The following is a 25,837-nucleotide window of genomic DNA, read 5'->3' as shown; positions in this document are numbered from 1 at the left end:
AGAGATGGGGTGGAGAAGCAGATGGTCGCCTCTCCTGTGTACCCTGTCCAGGACTCGAACCTGGGACACCCACATGCTAGGCCGATGCTCTACCCCTGAGCCCACCGGACAGGGCCTGATTCAGTTCTTTATACAATTAGTATGGTTATATTTAGAGAGAAGGGAGATATTTTAAAAGAATTTAAAAATAACATTCTAAGTGGTATGCTATTGTTTTATGTTATTGAAACTATCATACAGAAAAATACTATCTTTCTTTACCTCTATCTGCATTTTCTGTTATCCCTTACTTTCAACTCTAAAAATTGGGTTAGAAAAGTAAAATAGGATGAAAGTCTTATTCTTCTAAGTTTACAGAGCATTGCAATATTTACAAAAATGTCAGAATAGTACATTTTTATCTGGGTTCATTGAAGTGTTGTTAAAATAAAGAGGTAACTAGAAGTCTGCAGCTGGAAAACAGAGGAGCAACGCTGGCACTGTAGGAGCGGCTTCCACAGGAGGATTCGCCTGCGTCCTGAAGGTTCTGCCTCGCCCTTCCCAGGGGCTTCCTGAAACATTAGGTCCGGGCTTTCCACGCTGACATTTCCTCACTGGAAAATGGCCAATAACTTCATGTTACTGGCAGGGTTTTTGTGAAAATTAAGTGAGATAACATTCATTAGAGGGCTAGGTGTTCGGGGAATGAGAGCGCAGCAGCAGCAGCCTCCCAGGGAACTGCCCCTCTGTCTGGGCCTCCGGAGAGGAGGGAAGGCCCGCATTCCTCCCAGCAGCCCTGACCCAGCCTCAGTCAGGCTAGGAGCTTCTTTGAGACACGTTAATCCCTCGCATCTCAGGGAGGGTGTGTCGGACAGGGAGAAAGCAGGAAGCAGGGGGCCTGGCCTCTGCGGGGCTTTGCTCCTCACTAGTTCTGTGATTTTGGACAAGTCATCGGCTCCTAGGAGAGCAGCTTTCTTTGCTGTGAAAGAGGAGGCTCAAATAAATTCACTCTCAAAGTCTTTTAAAAATGTTTTTATTCTGGAATATAAAACTCTTTTTAATTATAGTTGGCATGCATTGCTATATTACTTTTCAAGTGTACAACATAGAGTTGGCATTCATATATCTTATAAAGTGATGACCATGAGAAGTCTAGAACCCTCTATCATCATACGAAGCTATCACTGTACTATTGGCTGTTTCCTATGCTACAACTTACATCCCCATGCCTTATTACCTTGTGAATTTGTACCTCTTAATCCCCTTCCCCTTCCTGCCCATCCCCCACCCCCAACGCCATAGTTACTATCAGGTGATACTCTGCATCTGTGAGTCTGTTAGTTTTGTTTATTCATTTTAGTTTTTACTCTCTTGCACTGTTGGTGGGATTGGAAATTGGCACACCTACTATGGAAAACAGTATAGAGGTTCCACAAAAAATTAAAACTAGAACTCTCAAGATCTTTTTTAAGTATAAACCTCTGAGACTCACTAATGAGCCAGAAACCAGGTGGAATTGCAGCTGAGGGTTGGAATTGGAGTTTCCTCCCCACGCAAGGTGAGCCTTCACCAAAATTGGTCTTCTGAGCCCCAGTTCACCGTCTGTATCTCCCTCAGATCTCTTCTTTCAAAGTCCCTGCCCCAGGGTGCCACTCCCTTTCGGTCCAGCCACGTCTGTCCGAGAAAACTGCCTCCCTACCACGTGGCATTTCTTCCCCTGTAGCATCTGGATTTTTGCAGTACCAGGGAGACACTGAGAGTTTTGCATCACCTTTTAAATCACCCAGTTCTGTCATGTTTCTTTGTGCCTAGAAAAGCAGCCCCTGCTCCCACCACCGGTAATTGCCTTGTTAGGGCTTTGTCATGGGAACAGGATTTTAAAAGCCCGTGCCTCCCACCTGGCCACCTCCTAAGGACACCTGGTGGTTGTTTCTTAGAAACTGTACTTGAAAAGCTTAACGTCTCTGTATCACTGCAGTAAGTGTGCTCCCTTGGCATCATCTTTTCTTTTTTCAGGATTTTCATGTTCCAGACAGTGCTACTTTCAGCATCTGCCCAGGTGGTGAGCAGCCTGCTGTGAACGCCAGCTCCCTTCCTTGCTGGGACTTGATGCCTGACATCGGTCAGTCGGCGTCGGACACCTCTCAGCTGCAGAAACAGATCTCGCTGGCCTTTTCTCCTGCCGCAGGCGCCCGCGGCTCCCAGGGCTGGAGCACGCCGGCCGTGGTGAGACCCGACTTCCCCAGGCAGAGTGTGGCGGTGCCCTTGGGGAACTGCAGGGAGAATGGATTCTGTACCAGGTATGTTACGTATATGGGAGTGCCCTGCGTTGCTTGTTACTATAGTGGTTCGAGGTGCCAAGAGAGACACAATAATTACAGTGCTCAATATATGTTCACTAGACATTGTATATAACTGAGCAAATGTTATGATCACAAATGGGTTGCCCCACTGATGAGAGTTTTTTCATTATGGGCCTTCTCCTGGGGGAAGATGATGGTGTTTCTACCAAAGAACAGCAATACATCGTAATGAAAGATCACCTTCTCTTACAACTTCTTAGCCTCTGTCAAGTGATAAGAAATAAGGGTTAAAATATGAGAAAGTCAAGTTGGAAAACCTTTATCTTTTCCTGTATTTTATTTCAACATAGACTTTTTCTCAAAAAGTCATTAAGAGAGAGAACTTAGATAAACACAAGTTACAGAAGACTGTTCTCTGGCTGTTCCTGCACGCAATTTACCAGTTATGCAGATAGCAGCCGCAGAATCGAGCCAAGGACATGTAATGGTTTGCTCATACTGGACTTGTACTCTGTGGTTATTTTGCATGCAACATATCTTTTCTGAAGCTATCGGGAATCATTTGCTCATGCTATACGTAAAAAGTACAAAGAAAGCATACTGTGACCTTATGAGAGGTACCTTATTTTCATGATTATGAATTTATAGAATTTATTCGAGGTTCCAGCCATCCCAGCTTTGTGAGGTATACAGATTTCTAGTAGTAATATTTTTAAAGATAATTTTCTAACTCGCATCACCCATAACAGTAAGGCCCTGTTGCCTACCTACATCCCTTCTTCTTTTACAACATTCATAAACATTCCTTATTTTACAAACACTTTCATCCCTAAATCTGGAGAGGAGTGCTTATCCTTATATTCTAATTGGGGCAGTTTAGTGTGGTGAGTTTAAGGAAGTATTTTTGAAAGTTGTGTGGCGCAGTGAATAAGGCGTCAACCTGGAATGCTGAGGTCGTCAGTTCAAGACCCCTGGCTTGCCCTGTCAAGGCTCATAGGAGAAGCAACTGCGAGTGGGTGTTTCCTGTTCCTCCCTCCCTCTGCCTTTCTCTCTCTTCTCTCTAACATCAATAAATAAAATCTAAAATAAAGGGAAAGAAAAAGAAAGTGATGTGAACCTATATATAGAAAACAAACCTTATTTTTAAAACTTAAAGACAAGCCTGTAAGTTTTTATTTGAAATTAGTAAAGTTCTAAGAATTATAAGACATAATTTTATTAAAATAACTTAATCTTATTCTTACATTTTGAACGAGATTAAAGGCCCCATATGTTAGGTCTGGCCCCCAGCTTTCTTGGCCATCAAAAAGAAAACGCTCGGAGGTTGGCTTGCTCTTTCAGAACGAGGCTGGGAAAAGAACTTTGGCATTCATCCAAGGACTGTGCTCTGAAAGTGAATTCACTTCCTGCTGCCCATCTCCTCCTCTCCCTTCTCCCGGGCCAGCAGTGCACGTTTGATGGTGTTATTAATTGGATTTCCCCAAATGCTAATGGACAATTCACTCTGGCATTTCAGACAATACAATCTTCGAGAATAACTCATAGACACTAGTAAACAGGATAAATGGCAAATGGGAAATTACACATTGGGCAAATATCTTTGATTAATTTGAACAATCCGTGTAATTTAAGCTGCAGGGAGAACTTTTTCCTGCTTTGATATGAAATATTGTTTGGTAGTCTCTAGATCTAAACTGAACACTTTCTGTTGCTCCATTGAAGAGGGCAGGCAGCCTGTGCCCACGTGGCAGCTACTCTAACACCAAACATTATGGCTTCGTTGTCAGTTGTCAGAATGGAGAGCCTGTCACGTATGATGATTGTCAAAACTAATAACAAACATTATGAGCCTACCTACCTTGGGGGGGAGGGGAGAAGGGCAAGTACCCAGATTCCCTGGGAGGCCTTCTGAGAGTGTATCACTTCTCCTTTGCCAAAGTTCACTGGGCACTTTTAAGGCAGAAGGTAGGTACCCTGTCTGAAAAGTGTGAGGCACACAGGCATGAAAGGAAGAGGGCAGGAAGACAGGTCAATACAGCTTACCTGCAGTTCCCTCTGAGCGCTAGAAGTCATGGCTTCTATCTTTATAGAATCTTTCACTTTAAAAAAAATATAAACGTGTCAGTGTTTTTAGGAAAAAAGTTCATAAAACTATAATTAATATATGGTAGTTAACATATGAGAAGATAAAAAGCCTTCTTTCTCTAGAAAACATTTCCTCTGATTTATAAAAGAAAAGGTATTACAGAGTTTTGGATATTGCAAATATAAATAAACATATATCAGTAGAGAAAGCTTGAATTACTTTCTAATCCACTTCTGTCACTTGATTTCATCTGATTCTAGGGCTATTGCACTGACATATCAAGAACACCTCGGAGTGACTTATTTAACCTTCTCAGAAGACCCTAGTCCTCGAGTAATTTTTCACAACAGATGTCCAGTCACAATACTTATAAAGGAAAATATGAAAGGTACATCTTATAGCATTGAATTTAAACAATACAAAACTTGTATTTTTTCTGGATGTTTGTGACTTAGTAGTTGCCTGTGATCCTGTGAAGACTGTTTAAATAAAAGTTATTATTCATCCCTCGTTATAAAGTTTTTCTTGCCACACTATGTTTAAATTTGTCTTCAAGGCCTAAGTCTGCATGTGCCCTTTTCTTTCTTGTAGATATTCCAGAATTTAAGGTTTATTGCAGAAAAGTTCCTTCTGAGTGCTCAATCCATCATGAGCTTTACCATCAGATTTCCAGTTACCCAGACTGCAAGACCAAGGACTTGCTTCCGAGCCTCCTTCTGAGGGCAGAACTCCTGGACGAGGCGGCGACCGAGTGGAGTGATGCCATCGACACCAACGGTCAGGGGACGCAGGTCAGTGAGCCCACGTGTTCCTGCTGATGCCCAAAGGAGACTTTCCTTTCCTAAGGTTTCAGTGGTTATCTATTTTTTTTTTCTAATTTTCCCATTGATTTGAGAGAGAGGGAGACAGAGAGAAGCGTCACCTTGTTGTTCCACTTAGTTGTTGCATTTAGTTGTACGCTCGTCGGCTGCTTTTCTTGTGTGCCCTGACTGAGGGTCGAACCTTTGACCTCGGCGCCAGAACCACACTCTCTCCACCGAACCTCCTGACCAGGGCCTGCTTGTCAATTTGTAAGCATAGTTTTCTAAATGCTGAACTTCCTGTTTCTGTGTGAGGTCATATGTGTATCCATTGTTACATCCTCATGGTGTAAACTCCCAAATGCAAGTGTGGATCTCTAAAGTGTACTATACAAGTGTTTGCCAGAGAGGAATACTTGGTAAAAGTAAAACGGGGCTAATTTATGGGACTTCTCTACATAGAAGGGAGTCTAAGTGGCCAGATTTTAATACAATCATAATGCCAACCCTAGATTAATTCCCTCTTGAAAGTTTACTAATTTTAAGATACACATTTTGTCCTAGTAGTACATAAAACTTTGCAAATAAAAGTACAGCTTTAAAATCCTGAACAGATAAAATGTCCTTGTTTGTCTCTGTCTTACTCCGGATGTTAGTGGTGTTATTTTTGTTAAAAATGGCACATGAATCAAGCATTTCATTTCTGCTGTACTTAAAATTGTTTTAATATATAATGTAGTGACACTAAATACTTTCACCATATTGTACAGCCGTCAGCACTATTTCAGCATCCCAAACCAGAGCTCTGGCTCTAGAAGTAGTAACGCCCTAACTTCCTCTCTATTCAACTCCTGGTAACCGCTATTATATTTCCTGTTTCTGAATTTGCCTATTCTAGTCACCTCATAAAAGTAGAATCAAACAATATTTGTCCTTTTGTGTCTGGCTTATTTCACCTAGCATAATATTTGTAAGCTTTATCCAGGTTATAATGTGTCAGAACTTCATTGCATTTTATGACCAAATAATATTGTGCTGCACTTTTTTTAATGTACTTTCACATCTATTAGTTTATTTGATCTTCATAGTAAGCGTTGAAGTAGGTCCCACTGTAATGGTTACAAAACACATATTAAAGTTATAAATATATTTATAGTAATAGTAATGATTTCCATTTAATAATCACTTACTCTACCAGGCTTTAGGCTAATAAGCACTTTACATTTATTCATTTTTTTAATTGAACATATTGGGGTGACATTGGTTAATAAAGTCATATAGGTTTCAGGTACAGTTCTCTAGTACATCATCTGTGTGTTCACCACCCCAAGTCAAGTCTTCTTCTGTTGCATGTAATCCTCCTTATACCCTCTCCTACAACCCCACGCCCCTTTCCTTCTGCTCATCACCATGCTGTTCTCTGTGTCTTGAGAGTTTTATTTTGCTTAATCCAATTACATTTTTCACCCAGCCTCCAAACCAGCCTCCCATCTGACTGCTGTCAATCTGTTCTCTGTATCTGTGAGTCTGTTTCTAGTTTGTTAGTTCATTTTGTTCATTAGATTCCACATATGAGTGAAATTAAATGGTAGTTGTCTTTCTCTGACTGGTTTATGTCACTTAGCATAATGCTTTCCAGGTCTATCCATGCTGTCACAAAGGGTAAGATTTCCTTCTTTTTCAAGGCTGAGTAGTATTCCATTGTGTAAATGCACCACAGCTTTTTTATCCACTCATCTGCTGATGGGTCTTTAGGCTGCTTCCAAATCCTGGCTCTTGTAAATAATACTGCAGTTGACATAAGGGTGCATATTTCTTTTGAATCAGTGTTTTGGGTTTCTTTGGATTTATTCCTAGAAGTGAAATCACTGAGTCATAAGGCAGTTCTATTTTTAATTTTTTGAGGTAACTGTACTGCTTTCCGCAGTGGCAGCACCAGTCTGTATTCCCAGCAACAGTGCACGAGGCTTCCCTTTTCTCCACATCCTCACAAACATTTGTTTGCTGATTTATTGATGATAACCATTTGACAGGTGTGAAGGATATCTCATTACGATTTTAATTTGTATTTCTCTGATGATTACTGGATGTTGAGCACCTTTTCGTATGCCTATTGGCCATCTGAATGTCCTTGTTGGAGAAGTGTCTGTTTAGCTCCTTTGCCCATTTCTTAATTGAATTATTTAGGGGTTTTTTGGCATTGAGACTTACAAGGTTTTTTTTTATAAATTTTGAATATTAATTCTTTATCAGATGTATTATTTGCAAATATTTTCTCCCATTCAGTGGGTTGTATTTTTATTTTGTTGATGGTTTCCTTTGCTGGGCAAAATTTTTAGTTTGATATAGTTGTACTTGTTTGTTTTTTCTTTTGTTTCCTTTGCCTGAGGAGCTAGATCCGAAAAAACTATTGTTTCAAGAAATAATCAAGATTTTACTGCCTGTGTTTTCTTCTAGGATTTTTATGGTTTTGAGTTTAACATTTTAAAGTCTTTAATCCACTTCGAGTTTATTCTTTTGTACAGTTTAAGAAGGTGGTCTAGTTTTGGTTTTTTGCACATATCTGTGCAATGTTCTCAAAACCACTTATTGAACAGACTGCCTTTACTCCATTGTATGTACTTGCTTCCTTTGTCAAATATTAATTTATCATAAAGACATGGGTTTATTTCTGGAATCTATTCTATATTCTGTTCCATTGATCTTCCATTATGCCAGTAGCAAGCCATTTTGGTTACTATGACCTTGTAGTATAGTTGATCAGGGAGCATAATTCCTCCAGCCTGTTTTTTTCCTCAGGATTGCTGAGCCTATTTGGGGTCTTTTTGGTTCCTTGTAAATCTGTAGAATATTTGTGTTAGTTCTGTGAAATATGCTGTTGGTATCTTGAAAGGAATTGCGTTGAATCTATAGATTGCTTTGGGTAGTACAGACATTTTAATGGTGTTAATCCTTCCTATCTGTAACATGGTATATGCTTCTACTTATATGTATCTTAATAAACATCTTTCTTTAGCATCTTAGAATTTTTTGAGCACAGGTTTTTAACATCTTTGATGAAATTTATTTCTAGGTATTTTGTTATGCAATTGTAAATAGAATTGTTTTCTTAGTTTCCCTTACTGATAGTTCAGTATTGGTGTATAAGAACAAAACTACTTTCTGATATTTATTTAGTATCCTGCTACTTTACTGAATTATTTTATCAGTTCTAGTAGTTTTTTGGTGGAATCTGTAGGGTTCTCTATATACAGTATCGTGTAATCTACAAATAATGACAGCTTTACTTCTTCCTTTCAAATTTGTATGCCTTTTCTTTCTTCTTCTTGTCTGATTGCTGTGGCTAGGACTTCAGTGCTGTGTGTTGAATAAGAGGGGTGCTAGTGGACATCTGTGTCTTGTTCCTGACAATAAGGGAAAGAAACACTTGAAGTTTTTGCCCATTGAGTATGATGTTGGCTGTGGGTTTGTCACAGATGGTCTTTATTATGTTGAGGTATGTTCCCTGTATTCCCATTTTGCTGAGTTTTTTTTGTCACAAATGGGTGCTGGATTTTATCAAATGCTGTTCTGCATCTATTGATATAACCGTGTGGTTTTTATCCTTCAGTTTGCTTATGTGATATATCACATTTATTGATTTGCAGTTATTATACCAACCTTGCCTCCCTGGAATAAATCCCACTTGATCATGGTGTATAATCTTTATTTTTAAGTGAGAGGAGGGGAGTTAGACTCCTGCATGCGCCCCAACCATGATCCAGCCAGCAACCCCCATGTGGGGCCGATGCTCGAATCAACCAAGATGTCCTCAGCACCCAGGCCGAAGCTCAAACTAATTGAGCCACTGGCTGCAAGCAGGGAAGAGAGAGAGAGGGGAAGAGAAGCAGATGGGTCACTTCTCATGTGTGCCCTGACCGAGGATCGAGCCCAGGACGTCTGCATGCCGTCCCTTTGCTCTATCTACTGAGCCAACTAGCCAGAACCCTGTATGATCTTTTTACTGTGTTGCTGGACTTGGTTTGCTAATACTTTGTTGAGGAATTTTGCATCTATGTTCATCAGGGATATTAGCCTATCTTTTTTTTTTCTTTGTAGTGTCTGTATCTGATTTTGGAATTAGGGTAATGCTGGTCTCATAAAATAAGCTTGGGAATCTTCCCTCTTCTTGAATTTTTTGGAATAGTTTGAGAAGGATAGGGGTTCTTTGAATGTTTGGTAAAATTCACCCATGAAGCCATCTCATCCAGGACTTGTGTTTGTTGGGAGATTTTGATTACTGCTTCAATTTCACTAATTGTAATCTGTCTATTCAGTTTCTCTGATTCTTCCTGTTTCGGTTATAGCAGATTATATGTTTCTGGGAATATATTCATTTTCCCCACTTTCAGGATGAATGTGCCAATAGAACATTTGTGACATTTAATTGCACTTATTCCTTGAAACAGTTTTCTACCAAGTCAAGATACGAGCCATCAGATACCTGCCTTATTTGTCCTCAGCCTACGGCAGAGTACCTGTCAGTACGATAAGATGTTAATAACCATCAAGTGAGTAAATTAATGAGAAGATGAAATAACTGAAAGAGAAGAAAAAGAGGGTCCCAGGCCTACCCTTGGGAAACTCCATCATGTAAGCACACAGCAACAAGAGACTAAGAAGAGGAAGCAGAGTGGTGGAGGAAAACCCGGGCAAGGTGGAAGCCAGACAGCCCTGAACGGGGAAGCGTACAGGGAATAACAAGGTGGAAAGACGGAAGCAAGTTAACAATTAGATGACAAGTTCAGAGTCAACAGAAGTGAGGGACGGGAGGACTTCAGTGAGTTCTGAGGTGAGGAAGCTCTTTATATGCTGTCAGTGAGGAGTCAGTGAAGAAGTGGGTGAGCAAAGAGCTGCCCAGAGAGAAGTCCAAACCCCAGGGCCTGGAACTCTACTTGAACAGAAGGGCTGTGTCCTCTTATCTGTCAGGGGAAGAGAGGTCAGGAGGGGCACAGATTAGATAGAGATATTTGGAGCGATGGGGCCAGAATATTGAGTGAATTAATATGCAGTGGCCTTAAGTTTATTGTGACTGTGGAATGAGTCTTCTGTAAGAGAGAGGGAACGGGTTGGGGCCTGCAGAGAACAGTAGCTGTGGACGCAGCTGAAGGACATGGCCAGGGGCCGGTGTAAAGATGGCCAAGCAGCCAGGGGACCACACTGGCCCTGGAGACCTGCATTTGCAGTGGCCCCAAGATACCCAGCGTTGTGATTTCCATCCACAGTGCTCGTTTGATGAACGATGAAAATCTGCTGAGTCTGTGCAGCCTCCGCAACGGAGTTCCTGTTCTCGTTAATTTACAAAATAAATACTGCAGGCTACTCAAGGATCCCTGAACTCCCCTGCATCAGTTTGAAGATGTTCGAAACTTTGCTTATATATGTCTAGGGACCTCTTTACAATAGGCAGTCTGCCAGCCAAGCCTTATTTTGGGGATTGCCATTCACTCTAAATTTCCTCAAACCTTTGTAGTCAGGGACTCTTCAAAGCCAAGAGGAGGTACTCTTTCCAACACCCTCGTGATCCCTGGTCTGAGGACCCAGCACGGTGTCATGTTCACATTAATCTTGGGGGAGCTCTGTGCCAGATGTCCTGCAGACCAGCGTTTCCTTCCTATTCTGTAGGAAGATCTGTTTCAGACCCTCGCCAGCGTCTCCTCAGCAACGCACGGGGCTTATAAATCACCGAGCGCAGAGGGAGCGCTCCCCCCAGGGAACGGAAACAGCTCTTAGGAGTGAGCGTGTCTTCCAGGGGCCTCTCCTCAGCCTGGTTCTGGGGCACATGATGCGAATTTGAGAAAGCAGAATTAAATCACCAGAAATTCCTTATGCTGCAAGGAAGAAAAGTCCTTTAGTTTTTGTTGGTCATAGATATGCCCCTTGCCTTCATTTTGTAAATAGGACAGTGTCATGTTGTATAATTTTGAAATGGACTATGGAAGGGAATATGCAGAAAATGACTTTATAATGACACAAAGAAATATTCTTGGGATTAAGAGTTACCAGGAAGACCCAACTGGCATAGAGGCCATGAAACTCCGTGAACTTGGCGTGGGTTATCTGGGGATTCATCCCTGGCCCACACCTGGTCAGAATACTGACCACTGAGCACCAATGACTCAGCTTCCCGGCCCTGTGGAGAGGCTCCAGAGTGGCAGCTGGTGATCTTTCCCATAACGTGGCAGTGGGTGCCAGCCTGACTTTAGGGGGGGAAATCTTTAGATTCTCAACAAGTAAGAAAAGGAATAAAAAAATAAGCTGACATTGATAATTTTGTCATGATTTTGATCCTGTCGGGGAAAATAGTTTAGAATCCTGACATGGTGTTTGGGATTTTGATTTCTTTTAGAAACTTTAAGAAACATTCTTTTGGCCCTCGCTGGTCGGCTCAGCAATAGAGTGTCAGCCTGGTGTGTGGAAGTCCTGGGTTCGATTCCCAGCCAGGGCACACAGGAGAAGCACCCATCTGCTTCTCTACCCTTCCCCTTCTCCTTTCTCTCTATCTTTCTCTTCCCCTCCCACAGCCAAGGCTCCATTGGAGCAATGTTGGCCCGGTTGCTGAGGATGGCTCTATGGCCTCTGCCTCAGGCACTAGAATGGCTCAGAGCAACGCCCCAGATGGGCAGAGCATCGCCCCCTGGTGGGCATGCCAGGTGGATCCCAGTCAGGCGCATGCAGGAGTCTGTCTGTCTGCCTCCCCTGCCCCCGCCACTTCTCACTTTGGAAAAATACCAAAAAAATAAATAAAAAGAAATGTTCTTTTGAAAAATTCAAACCAAGAAAGGTACAAAGAAACCATAGCAGTTACTATTTATGTAATACAAACATGAAGCATGCTGTCAATCAGTCAACAAGTACTGATTTCTACTATGCAGCACGCATTATAACTTGGTGTTGGGGCTACATAACTAGTGGACAAAACAGGAGTGCAGCCCGTGTCCTCACAGAGATCCCCTGTGGAGGAGATGGATACTAAGGGAGGAACCACACAGGCAGCTGTATGATGATGAGCACGGTGAGAGCTGTGGAGGAAAGGCAAAGCTGTGCAGTGTGTGTGCAGCAGGCGAGTCCGAGAGGCCCGGGTGTGTGTGTCTGGGAGAGAGACTTTGCGTCTGTGCCTCCAAGGAGGGACAGGAGAACTGCGAGGGAGGGGGAGAGGTTTCTTGGCAGGAAGAGCAGCGTGTCTGAAGCTTTGATGCTCCCAGAGGGAACGAGGTTCTTTCACAGATTTAAAGGCAGCGGGGCGGGGCCGCAGTACAAGATTAAGGAAAAGGGGGAAGGAGAGGAGGCTAACGAGGCATTCAAGGCCAGCCTGGCGAGATCCTGCATCTGCCGTCACGGATTTTGGTTTATAGCTGAAGAACCAGGGGAAGTTTTTGAATTGTTTATGGAAAGCAATTTCTGAGCAGTTTGAGTTAAGAAGGTTGAGCAGTTTGAACCCTAAAATGCAAATTAAAATGATCCTTTTGCAGGTGGCTTCTCCTCTAAAAAGATCCAGTAGATTTTCATCACCTTGGGCTCTTAGCACAAGTGTAGAGTGGGGTAGGTCACTGTCCTTGCTGTTGCCTCTCAGATAGTGTGTGGGTGCAGGGGAGGGAGAAAGGGCAGTCCTTCGTGTTTACAGAGCTCTGTGCCATTCACAGAGTGCTGGCACTCCACAGTCGGCAGTCTTTCACTCATTTACTCCATAAACTTTATTAAGGACCCGTGAAGGGCCAACCAGATCCTCTGCCCTGAGTAAGGCATCATAATTCCTGAGTAACTAAATTAATGTCATCAAATGTGCTAAGTCCTAAGACAGAGCCTTTGATCGCCACCAAAATTCTAATCTGGTGCAGTAACTTTTATTTATCTTTACACACAGGAGAGGGTTGAGGCTTACAGAATAATCAGCCAGGTGGCATGTCCCTGACTAAGCAGGGTCAGGCTGGGACCTGAAGCTGCTCATATGTGGCCCCTGCATCAAGCTGAGGTTACTGTCTCTCTTTTGGAGTCCTGGCCTGGCAACAGATATGCTACCAGACAGTTCATAAAAGCATGGATGGGTTAGCAGAGGTTTTGTAAGTTCCCCTTTTACTTAGTGCAAGAGTCCTTTCCATGACAGTGTACCTCCGGGGCCTTCCAGGCTCACGGCCAGGCCTCATCTGCAGTGACTGAGGAAGCCTGTGCTGGAGCCGCTGAGACTCCCTCTGTGGCATTCACTCGCTCGTCCCTGGTTTGCTCTCTGGAGCATCACAAACTATTTACTTCCCCTTCAGCGGCGACACCACCGTTGTCTGAAGGCAGCTTCAGCAGCTTCTCCAAGCGTTCTCTTCTCCAGACGAACACTGCTGCTGTCACTCCTTCAGGAAATGTGATCGCCAGACCCATCGCCAGTTACCCTGCGCTGAACATACTAGTGTGTTATGTTTCCTTTTTAAATCCAGCAGCCGGAATTACACGGAGTATTCCAAATGTGGTCTGACCAGCTATTCCCTCCCGATGCTTCCATTAATAAAGTAGAAGATTGAGTTAGCTTTTTATGAACAAGCTCAGACTGTTTGTTATTAGGGAACTTGTGGTGAGCCACATCCCCAGGTCTTTGTCATATGACGTGCTGTGTACAGTTGACTTTTTGAACCCAATGATAGGACTTTACATTTATCCCCAGTAAATTAAATCTTGTTGCTATTGGTCCGGTTAGTTTGTTGAAATCACTTAAAAAAAAAAAATGAAGTTGTGATGCTGTCATCTAATGTATTAAGCATAAATAGTAGCTTCCGTTCACTTATAGATGTGGTAAGCACGCATTCTGCATGTCATCTTAGTCATTAATAAATATGTTGAACAGGACAAGGGCAAGTCTACATGCTGTAGTGAATCTCTAGACACTTCCCTAAAGCATGGGCTCAGTCAGCCACTAATACACCAAACTCACATCTAACTCACATCTCTAACATAAGAAGATGGCATCTAAAAGCACTTTTTAGGCCTGACCTGTGGTGGTGCAGTGGATAAAGTGTTGACCTGGAAATGCTGAGGTTGCCGGTTCGAAACCCTGGGCTTGCCTGGTCAAGGCACATATGGGAGTTGATGCTTCCAGCTCCTCCCTGCCTTCTCTCTCTCTGTCTCTCCCTTCTCGCTCTCTCTGTCTCTCCCTCTCCTCTCTAAAATGAATAAATAAATAAATAAATTTAAAAGCGCTTTTTAAACTATACTGTGCAAGATAGTTCTTACCTTGCTTATAAGGATATCATGAGACACGAGACTTACCAGGATCACAAGAAGTTAATCACCTGTTTTGAGCCTCTACTTTTCATCCTTATCCAGCCCTTTCTACCTTGATTATCTTAGAAATTCATCTTCCTTCTTTTTCTCTCTGGAAGAGAGAAATTTTTTAATTTTTTAATTTTTACTTTTTTGCAAGAGAGAGGGAAAAACAGGAAGGGAGAGAGATGAGAAGCAACAGCTCATAGTTGTGGCACTTTAGTTGTTCATTGATTGCTTTTCATTCGTGCCTTGACCAGGGGGCTTGGGTCAGGCCAGTGACCATGGGATCATTCTGGTGATCCCACACTAAGCTGGTCATACTGCGCTCAAGCCTGCAACCTTAGGGTTTCTAACCTGGGTCCTCAGCGTCCCAGGTCGATGCTCTATATCTACTGTGCCACCACCTGGTAAGGCTGGAGGATCTAATCCTTCTCACAGCTTTAGCCACTGTCACCCAGCCACTCCCAGGTAACTATCTCTGGCCCCCTCATCCTTCTGCAGCTCCAAATCTGTGTTTCTTACCAACATCTCCACCTGAAAGACCCAGTTGAACCCAGCTTCAGTGCTGGGAAGCTTTATAACTACCTGATTATCGCTGGATTGTCACAGATAGCCTGGAAGTGGGCAAAAGAGAAAGGGAAAGAAAGGAAGAGAGAGACTTGCAAGAGTATTTTTAGTTATTCCTTTTGTATCATCTTGTAACTTCTTTACTCAGTGAAATTACACTGGTATAATTTTTTAAAATATTGTATGTTGGATATATATATAAATCATGTTAATAAAGATAACAATATATAGAAAATCACAAATTACGTTTGTGTTTCTTATTTGTAATTATAGAAGATAACACACTAAGGGGAAGGCAGAACCCAGGCCTCAAATAGTATTCTTATAACCACATATGTAAGAAAAAATCTTACTGATGAGAGTGCTCTAACAGATACAAATGGCCACAGAGTATCTCCGCAATGTTTGGTGCTAAAATCAGCACCACTCTTCCTATATGTTGCCCATGGCCCTCCATACACACTCCCGTGCTACCAGTGTGAAGTGAGGGAAGTAAAACGTTACTACATGACGGCCTTGATCAAGACCGGCGGGCTCCTGCGGCAGTGACAAACAACTGGAAAGTCTCCTTGGCCATCGTTCAGTAATTTATCCTTTCCCCACACAGAACAAACAAATCTCCCCAGGGTTCTAGCCAGTCACCACATCCCCCTGGAAATCTAGAACTTCTGAGCGAGGCTCCCTTAGTCTGGATGTGACTCCTTTCTTTCTAGAGACCTCTGAACTGGCCTCTTCCCCCTTTCCTCACCAATTTACAGGACAAGATAACAGTAATAGTCTCTCCAGAAAAAGGAAGGTAAGAGACATGCAGCATCCTGATCAATGGTGGTGCAGTGGATAGAGCATCAACCTGAGACTCTGAGGTCCCAGGTTCAAATCCCCAAGGTCGCTGACTTGAGCGCAGAGCGCAGACTCGTCAGCTTGAACATGGGGTGGTCAACTTGAGCATGGGTTCATTGAAATGACCCCATGGTCACTGGCTTGGTGCCCAAGGGCGCTGGCTTGAGCAAGGGGCACTGGCTCAGTGTGAGCCCCCCTCCCCCATCAAAGCATAAATGAGATGTTATCAGTGAACAATTAAGTGACAAGTTGATGCTTTTCATTTCTCTCCCTTCCTGTCTCTTGCTATCTCTCAAATTAATAAAATTTAAAGAAAAAAAAAATTTAAAAGACATATAGCAGCTTCTTATCCCTGAAAAATCTGGAATTTTGAGAGCACATACTGTGGGATGAATACCCTGGAAGCAAGGAGTATTCTTTGAGCCCTGTTTCTGGTTTTGGAAGAGCTCTCTCCCCATTGTTCTTCCAGTCCTTGTATCTACTCTCAGAGCTCTGCCTTGGCCAGAAGTGAAGCTTTTTGCATCTCAAATAATCAGTCTGTTTTTGTCTAGGTTCATGAATTTATTGGGCAGTAGCAATTTCTCAAAAACTCAGTAGACTTCTTATCTAGCTGATTCCAGAGAATTCCATGTACCAGTAATCACATTCGTGGTACTTTTTAAAGACATATTTCTGCGCTATGTCACTTCCTTGCCTCTCTCTGGGTAAATGTTTTTCTGCGTCACTTGAATAATCAAGATGTTTTAACCGTGAGTGTGCACCCTGTAGGCCCTAAGGCTGAGTACTCATCTGCCTTCACAGTCAAAGACAAAATCTCTTGCAGTTTGGGGTTTAAAAACATTTCTAACTTTGCAAGGCCCTGAATTTCTGGAATCTCTCTAATTCCCTTTCATTTTATTACAAGCTGACCAGCTTGTAATTCTTGTCTGAATGCGTCTCTTCTTCCTAGTTCATCGCCAGCTGCAGCCAGCGGGAACCAGTGCACAATGCTAGTGTTCTGTTTCCAGACCTCATCTTCTAGAGCTACCAATTTATTAGATTTATGGTCTCCCTCCCAAGTAATCTCAGACAACAGTTTTACTAAATGTCTTGACACTTCCTAACATAAGTCTACATTTTTGTAGGCTTCAATATCAATTTCCACTTAAATTAAGTTAAAAACTTATATTTTTGGTTTTTGCTAGAACCCTACTTTTAGTACCAATATCTGTATTATTAAGATGGGCTAGGTCAGTGGTCAGCAAATTCATTAGTCAACAGAGCCAAATATCAACAGTACAACAACTGAAATTTCTTTTGAGAGCCACATTTTTTAAACTTAAACTATATAGGAAGGTACATTCCTTATCAAGATAGCGCCCACACGTGGTATTTTGTGGAAGAGCCACACTCAAGGGGCCAAAGAGCCGCATGTGGCTCACAAGTCACAGTTTGCCGATCAGGGGGCTAGGTTATGCTGTCTACCTACTATAATCCTAGAATTTACTTCTTGCCCACACCATGTGCCTAGTGTTTGTCATTTGGGAACTCTGTTTTACAAATTCATTCAGGGATCAGGTTGATGGGTCCATTATTTTCCATCTTCCCCATTGTAACAAACCATGTCAAAACTTACAGGCTTGAAGCAACAGTGGTTGACTTCTAGTGATTCTGAGGACTTGTTGGGTGATTACTGTAAGCTAAGCCTGGGGTCCAGGATACAGCTGCATCAGCTGGAGGTTTGGCTGAGGGGTGAGTTCAGCTGGGGAATCTGGGCATCGCTTTTACCATGTTGTCTTTTCTCCGTAGGAAACTAACTCTAGCTCCCTCGCATGGTAGTAAGAGGGCAAACCCGGCCCTGGCCGGTTGGCTCAGTGGTAGTCATCAGCCTGGTGTGTGGAAGTCCTGGGTTCGATTCCCGGCCAGGGCACACAGGAGAAGCATCCATCTGCTTCTCCACCCCTCCCCCTCTCCTTCCTCTCTGTCTCTCTCTTCCCCTCCCACAGCCAAGGCTCCATTAGAGCTCCATGGTCTCCACCTCAGCGCTAGAATGGCTCCAATTGCAGTGTAGCAACGCCCCAGAGGGGCCAAGCCTCACCCCCTGGTGGGCATGCAGGTGGATACCCGTCAGGCACATGCAGGAGTCTGTCTATCTGCCTGACCCCCCCCCCCCGCTTCTCACTTCGGAAAAATACAAAAAGAAAAAAAGAGGGCAAACCCCAATATGCAAGCTTCATCAAGCTGCTCTTGCCTCATGTTGACTGACACCCCATTAGCTGAAGAAAGTCACGTGGCCGTGCTCTCTGTCAGTATGGGAAGGACTAAACAAAGGCATGAATACTGGGAGGAGCAGGTCCTTGGCTGTGTAACACTCTACCACAACCATCTAGAGCCGAAGTCAGCCAACTTTTTTTTAAGATCTAGATCAGTGGTTCTCAAAGTGTGCGCCAGGGCACACTGGTGCGGCCCTATAAGATTTTCAGGTGCTCCCTATGGTATTCCAGAGAAATATGTGCCTGTTGGGGACCAAAAAACCAACAGGGATTATAGAGTTTAGATTTTGGGGGGACAGAGGTGTGGGGAATTGGCTGTAAGCTGACAGTCTGCCCAACCTCCCACTTCACTTGCCTGATTAGGTTGCAAAAGGCTGTTAAGCTGTGGTGCTGGATTGTTTACACTACCCCCCATGTTCCCCGGAAAGACTAGAGGCAAGTTTCTTCTATCTTTTATTTGGTGTAAAGTTAAGATGATATGTATGGTGGGGGTTTTGGATTGATGACTAAACATAAGGAATTGTCTCTTGAAGCCTTTTGGATTTCTATAAAAGAAGAACATGTGGCAATATCTAAAAAAGCTTTGAACATTTTACTACAATTTTCAACATCCTATTTATGTGAATTAGGATTTTCTACCCTCAACACAATAAAGAGTAAAAATAGAGGAATTCTTCAATGTATTGATGAGGAAATGAGAGTTTGCCTTTCAAATATATGCCCAAACATTGAAGAAATCACTAGGACACATCAGGCTCATGATTCTCAGAAACACAAGAATGAAAAAACTTAACACATTCGCGCTGGGACCTGCCGAATTTACTCAATCTTACTAAGAATGTATCTGTATATATAAAAAGATAACTTTTTTGTCATTTTTAATTTTATCCCCTCTTTTTTACGAATTCTAAAAAGTGTAACAAAAAATGTAACATGAAAATGTTTTTTAATGTCAGAATAAATTTAATTTTGTCATATTTATTTCGTTTAATTACCATAAAAGCACGCTTGGACTTTATATATTTTTCTTTAATATTTGACTTAATTATTATAACATATTTCTCAGAAATTTGTATATAGTGCGCTTACAATTATTTGTAGGATTTTAAATGCACCCCAACTTCAAAAAGTTTGAGAACCACTGGTCTAGATAGTAAATATTTTAGGCTTTGCAGGCCATACAGCCTTTTTTCATGATTTCTCAACTCTGCTGTTAGACAGTCAGTGTATAAAGAAATGAACAGAGATGTGTTCCAATAAAACTTTATTTATCAAAACAGACAGCAGAACAGGTTTGGTCTGCCATGAATCTGGAATATTCAGAAAGCTGGCTTTTTTGTGCTTTACCTCAGAAGCAACACATGTCAGTTCATTGCCCAAAACCAGTCACATGGCCATACCTAATTGCGAGAGGGTGAGGAGTAGAATCCTGCTCTGTGCCTGGAAGGAGAGGGCATCTAGGTGTGGGTGGACACTAGAAGTCTCTATGTGCGCTATGTCCATTCAGATCTTTACTAAGTACCAGGCACTTGGCTATAAGTACTGAAGAAAACAGACACAGCACCGTTGCAGTTTCTAAACTGAGAGGGGGAAGCATTTCCTACAGCTCTGCCCTGAAGCTGTCAGTTATTTTTTCTCTCATTATTTGTGCACTGGCTTTTTCACAATCTGAGCTGTGAGCAGCGTGAGGGCGTGGTTCTATCTTCTTGGTGCCTGATACGGTGACTGCCTCAGTGTGAGTCCTCTGTAAGTGTCCAATGATTAATTGAATGACTGAATGATCAAACCATCAGACCAAAACAAGGGTTTGTTTTAAACTTCTGGAAGACCTGATTGTAGATGCCTCATCCCTCTGCCACTTTGTTACCTAACTCCTTAGTCCTTCAAGCTGCCACTGACCAAGAGGCTTTCCATTGTGAGTTGTTTCCCCACATGTAAAAAGAGACGAGGATAGACTCCAAGAATTAAAGTCAGTATCTCTTCCATTCTAACAGTAAGAGAAAGGGGCATCCAGCAAAACTTTCTTTTCAGAAGGGAAAGAAGTGCCTTCAAGGTTTGGGTGGCTTTGCTTGCTTTCAGAGCTTCTTGGGCAGTTAACAGAAACCACATCAACTTACCTTACTTTCACTATCTTAGAAAGAATAACTATCCTTCTGTAGTAATGCCTGAAGATCGCTTTGACAATGAGCAGAAAAATAAATATTTCCCTCTCTGATTCCCTCCTTCCCTCCTTTGAAGGGTGGTGGTTCTGGTTTTCCATGGGGCTTGCTACACCCTCGTGTCTGCACCGAAGTTATGAACAGTCATTGAGAGGAGGGAATATCTGGGAGCACAGGGCCTCAGAAAGGCTCTTGCCAAATGAATAATCTCGTGCCTGTAAGCCCCAAAAGACAGATCGCTTACTTTACTTAGCATATAAAATAATGGCATTTATAAATGTGTTTCTCAAAGAATACCTGTTTTAGAATTGTGAGCTGAGCTATTTTTTAAGTTGGCTGCATTCCAAATTTTATCATACTCAAATTCAGTTCTTACTCTAGAACAAAGGGAAAATTTAGGATTCAGAGTCTTTCGAAACAGGTATGTTGGCATAGCAATCCATTGGGAAACACGTCCATAGAGATTACAAAGTGACCTGACTCCTGCCCTCAAGAAGTTGACAGTCTAGTGATTGAGTCAGGTGTAAAAACAGATGATGTGATACAACAGTACTATTTGTGATCAAATAGAAATACAGTCACAGTACTGTGGGAATGAAGGTGGAGTATGGTGTCAAGCTGAAGAAAGGAACAGGATAATTAGAGAGTGGAATAAAGTGTTCATCATCTCTATGTACAAAAATACAGAGGATGATGAAAGGACTGTATGGGGAAAAGCGTATTCTAGGCCCAGGGAGGCTGAGCATCAGACAGGACCTAAGCCAGAGCAGTCGCCGGAGAATGGAGAAGGCACCGGGTCAGGCTGCAGGGGAGCTGGAGGCGCTGGGACCAGCAGCGTGACGCGGGGGAGGAGGCAGACGGGCAGGTGCCATGGGGACTGAAGGTGGTCAGGATTTCCTAACAAGAACAAAGCCCAGTGATCTTGAAGTGGCTTTCTGATTTGAGTCTGTGACTCTTTCCTATGGTTCTACATACACTCCTGGTAACTCTTCGTTTGGTCAAAATTAGAATACAAAACCTAGCTTGCTTTCTTCATCCAGGAATTTTCAGTGTTCTATTTGCTGTCTTAATAATAAGGTTCCAGGTTTGACTGAACTGATCCTGCAGATCATCCGAATGGGCATTCTGAAACTTACGGAGGTTCTTGCCGGTACCCTCAAGTAATGCGGGCTGTGAACAGGTTGTTCTTGGAGTTGTTTTTCAAATAGTTCTGTTCTGTTTTCAAATATTTATCCATTTAATATACATTGGTATTTATGGCTGAAAGGATGTCTGTTCTGCTGGCCTGGCACCCGGCTTCTGAGACAGAACTTTTTTTTTCATCTCAGTCCATCTTCTCACTGTAGAAAATTTAATTTAGATGCCAATCGAATGAAGTTATCTGATGGTCTTGTGATAGATTATGTGAAGGACCTTGGAAGAGTTATGACATGCCTTGCTGGTAGGTTTGTGGGTAGGTTTTTGTACCCCCAGCATAGAAGAGCATCCTTGTGGTAATACTGCAACACTCCAGAGCCTGAAAGTGTTTTGCATATTGCGTTCGAGGTCCGGAGTTTTAGAGGTTTGTCTGCCGCAGAAATTCATATGCACACATGTGGCTGGGTTCCAGCCCTTACCGGCTTATTTGCCAGGTTCAAGGGAGCAGAGAATGAAGACACTCATGCCCCATCATCCATCATTTTTTTTTTCTATGAACCTTACAGCTGGATATTGAAAAATCTGGATTTGATCTTTCTTTTCTCTTTTTCATTTCAAGTCAACTGAACATCCTGTACACATGGATATAAAGAAATATAACCAGGAAGTGTCTGTGGTATTGAATCAGAACTGAGACGTTTAAAGTCTGTCATTTCCACGGTTGTTCCTTATTCCTTTTTAGTTCATATATTGAATATTCTTTTTTCAGGTTGTGTTCCTGACTGGCTTTGGCTATGTATATGTGGACATTGTCCATCAGTGTGGCACTGTCTTCATCACTGTGGCACCAGAAGGAAAAGCAGGACCTATTTTAACAAATACCAACAGGTAGGTTTAGTTTTTATTCCAGTGGCAGTATAGTAAGCCTTCTCACTATGAAGTTGTAAGCCTGTGGTTTACCATTTTTTGTCATCCCCAGATAGACATTAAAGTTTGGCTAATTATTGTGTAATCCATCAGGATTTGGTTATTAGCACAAAATCATATCTGTAAGAAGTAAGTCTTACTTGATCACCCCTTCCAGTTTTTCTGTGATATTAGCAAACTGATTTGCAAATTAAAGTGTGCATATTAAAATTATTCTCTCTCATTAGCATGAAACTCAAATTAATATTTCTGTATCCATATGACAACCTAGTAATTAGACTTCGCAATCAGAGCTACGTCGAAATAAATGCACCTGGCAGGGCCATATTTGCCATCAGGTTTTACAAACGTGAATCAAAGAGGTAATATCCTTAATTTAAAAGAACTCATATAATTCAGCAGGAATAGTATGAAAGCAAACTCTTCTTCCAAAAATTAAATAAGGACAAAAGACATGAAAAGAAAATTCTAGAAAAAGGAAATACAAGTAATCAAAGAAATACATATTTAAATAAGATATTACTTATCAAATTAACAATATGTTTCATCATATATAGTCCTAGTAGAAGTGTGAATTGTTACCATTTTCTGGAAATCACTTTAGAAATAAGTATTAAGAGTTTTTGGGGTTTTTTTGTTTGTTTGTTTGTTTTTGTATTTTCCTGAAGCTGGAAATGGGGAGAGACAGCTAGACAGACTCCTGCATGCGCCCAACCGGGATCCACCCAGCATGCCCACCAGGGGCGACGCTCTGCCCACCAGGGGGCGATGCTCTGCCCCTCCGGGGCGTCGCTCTGCCGCGACCAGAGCCACTCTAGCGCCTGGGGCAGAGGCCAAGGAGCCATCCCCAGCGCCCGGGCCATCTTTGCTCCAATGGAGCCTTGGCTGCGGGAGGGGAAGAGAGAGACAGAGAGGAAGGGGGGGGGAAGCAAATGGGCGCTTCTCCTATGTGCCCTGGCCGGGAATCGAACCCGGGTCCCCTGCACGCCAGGCCGACGCTCTACCGCTGAGCCAACCGGCCAGGGCCAGTATTAAGAGTTTTAAAACCCCTTTGGCTTGGAAATTCCAATTGTAAGAGTTTGAGTTAAAGCAATAATTGGAAAAGTAGGCAAAAATATATGCAGAAAGATATTTATCACAATGCCAATTATAGTGGCAAAATATTCAGAGTACAAATCCCCATCCTGTGTGTTATATGAGGATAATATGTAAATGTACCATAAGTGGTATGTCCACAGAAAATAGGCCTAGAGGAGGACTGGAGTGGACGGGAAAGACGCATGCGATAGACCTAAAATAGAGAAAGGAACATGAGGTTAAGTATATGAAGATTACCTTAGTCAGGTGTCGTATGTACATACATGGGGTCCTCAGGTTATGACACAGTTCTGTTCTTACGACAGTGATGTAAGCCGAATTTTGGTGCAAGTTGAAACATGCCCTATCCTAAATCACTTACCGATCCTAACACAGTTCTGAAATTATAATCTAGAACATTAAAACACAGAAAAAGGAAAAGGGCATAAATATACTCTACTGTAGTTACAGAAAATATGACAATGAGTGTAAAAAAAATAATTCCTTCCCTTTATTCCTATGGTTAGCTTGCACACTGGAAGGGGCATTGCAGTGTGCGAGAGAGGGACCTATCGGGAGGGGGAAGCTGGAGAGGCAGGAGAACCTGCAGAAGGTGCTGGAGACGCTGGGTCAGGTGAATCAGGATTGTCTAAGGAACATACAGGAGATGCTGGAGATGATCCTACCTGTACTACAGGTGTTTCGTCTCAAGAAGCTGATGTAGAAGGTACAGGATTTGTTACAGGACTTGTTACAGGCCTCTCTACCTTCTTAAAGAATTGTTCCAGGCTAGTCTGTAAGTACAACATAATTCATAAGTACAATGTTACCGGCATAAGCCGAAACACTCACAGCTCAATTTTTTAAAGATTTTATGGGCATAAGCATTGTAAACTCAAAACGTCATATATTGAGACTGTTGTAACCTGAGGACCCCTGTATATGTGTACATGCATAAATGTGCATGCACACACATTCTCTGTCATACCTACACATATTGATACAAACACACACACAGAAAACATTTCAAGCAATCCTGAAAAGAGAGAAGCAAAGTTTTTAATAGATGTAGGGCTATCGGTGATTATTATTTAATAATTTTCTGTATTTCTATTTTTTACAGTAAAGGTTTATTTTGTAATCATAAAAAATAATTTAGTATTAATTTTATAAAATACAAAATGATACATTTGTTTGGGCCTTTTTTTTAAGTTTCTTGCTTTTCTTTTTCTTTTTTTTTCTTTTTCAAGTGAGAGGAGGGTAGATATAGACTCCTGCATGTGCCCCAACCGGGACCCACCTGGCAACCCCCTTTCTAGAGCCAATGCTCTGCCCAACTGGGGCCATGCTCACAACTGAGCTATTTTTTAGTACCTGAAGCAGAGGCTCCACAGAGCCATCCTCAGCACCCAAGGCTGATGCACTCAAACCCATCAAGCCATGGCTGTGGGAGGAGTAAAGAGAGAAAGAGAGAGAAGGGGAAGAGGGAGGGGTGGAGAAGCAGATGATCACTTACTCCTGTGTGCCCTGACCAGGAATGAAACCCAAGACATCCACATGCCGTGCCAGTGCTCTACCACTGAGCCAACTGGCCAGGGCCCAAGTTTCTTGCTTTTCATACATGGTTAGGAACTCATTAATTTTGACCCTGATGAATTATTATTAATGTGAATTTATAGTATTTCAAACAAGGTTGGGTAGAATATTTTCTTTGCTTATAAGTGTTTGTAAAATAATAATGGCATAACCAAATTAGAGACTAAACTTTAAATTGTGTAATACAAAATTTCAGGTCTATCCAAGAATCTCCAAAATATTTTATCTAAGACGTTAGTAGAGCATTGTTAGTGACAATAGCAACAATCCACACAGTCAGTGCTAGAAACAGGAAAGTCACAAGTGCTTACTGGCACTTCCTTAATCCATTTATTGAACAAATGTTTTCAAGTGCTTGCTAGACAGATGCCGGGTGCCGTTCTGGGGGTCGTGGCCCATCAGTGAACAGAAACCCAAGTCCCTGCTCCTGAAGAAACCACGTTCTCATGGGCATGGAATGGGAAAACAAAAACTAAATATATTAAAAAAGGAAATTTTATGGTGATCATGAATCTAAATTTATTTCATTCTAATAGAATGTGAAGAAGGTTGGCATTCTGCAGATATGAAAACAGAGCCCAGTAAGAAGGACATAGGGACAGAGCAGCTAGTTTTTTTTTTAAACTGGTCTAAGTCTCACCAGGAGTTGACATCTGAGCAAAGACCTGAAGGCAGCAAGAGGGTTATCATGTGGCTGGGGGGGGGCTCCAGACAGAGGGCACAGTCAGTGCAGAGGTCAGAGCAGTGTGCCTGGCATACTGGAGAAGGGGAGGGGACGCCAGTGTGAGCTCAGTGGGGCGGGTGGAAGTAAGCAGACCGTACCGAG

General features: G+C 42.3%; 1 protein-coding gene across 4 annotated transcripts in view; it reads left to right on the top strand.

Annotated features, from left to right (window-relative positions):
- Positions 1-25,837, top strand: part of VPS13B (vacuolar protein sorting 13 homolog B) — an 890,836-nt gene that overhangs the window by 840,376 nt on the left and 24,623 nt on the right. For all 4 annotated transcript variants that reach the window (XM_066265974.1, XM_066265971.1, XM_066265975.1 and 1 more), the window contains exons 52-55: positions 1,996-2,279; positions 4,629-4,756; positions 4,960-5,159; positions 22,181-22,299. In XM_066265974.1, the coding sequence (XP_066122071.1) occupies positions 1,996-2,279; positions 4,629-4,756; positions 4,960-5,159; positions 22,181-22,299 (731 nt within the window). The remainder of the gene's footprint in view (positions 1-1,995; positions 2,280-4,628; positions 4,757-4,959; positions 5,160-22,180; positions 22,300-25,837) is intronic.

This window comes from Saccopteryx bilineata, chromosome 3 (assembly GCF_036850765.1).
Source record: "Saccopteryx bilineata isolate mSacBil1 chromosome 3, mSacBil1_pri_phased_curated, whole genome shotgun sequence".
Taxonomy (NCBI): domain Eukaryota; kingdom Metazoa; phylum Chordata; class Mammalia; order Chiroptera; family Emballonuridae; genus Saccopteryx; species Saccopteryx bilineata.
This window is presented reverse-complemented; position numbering and strand designations above follow the sequence as displayed.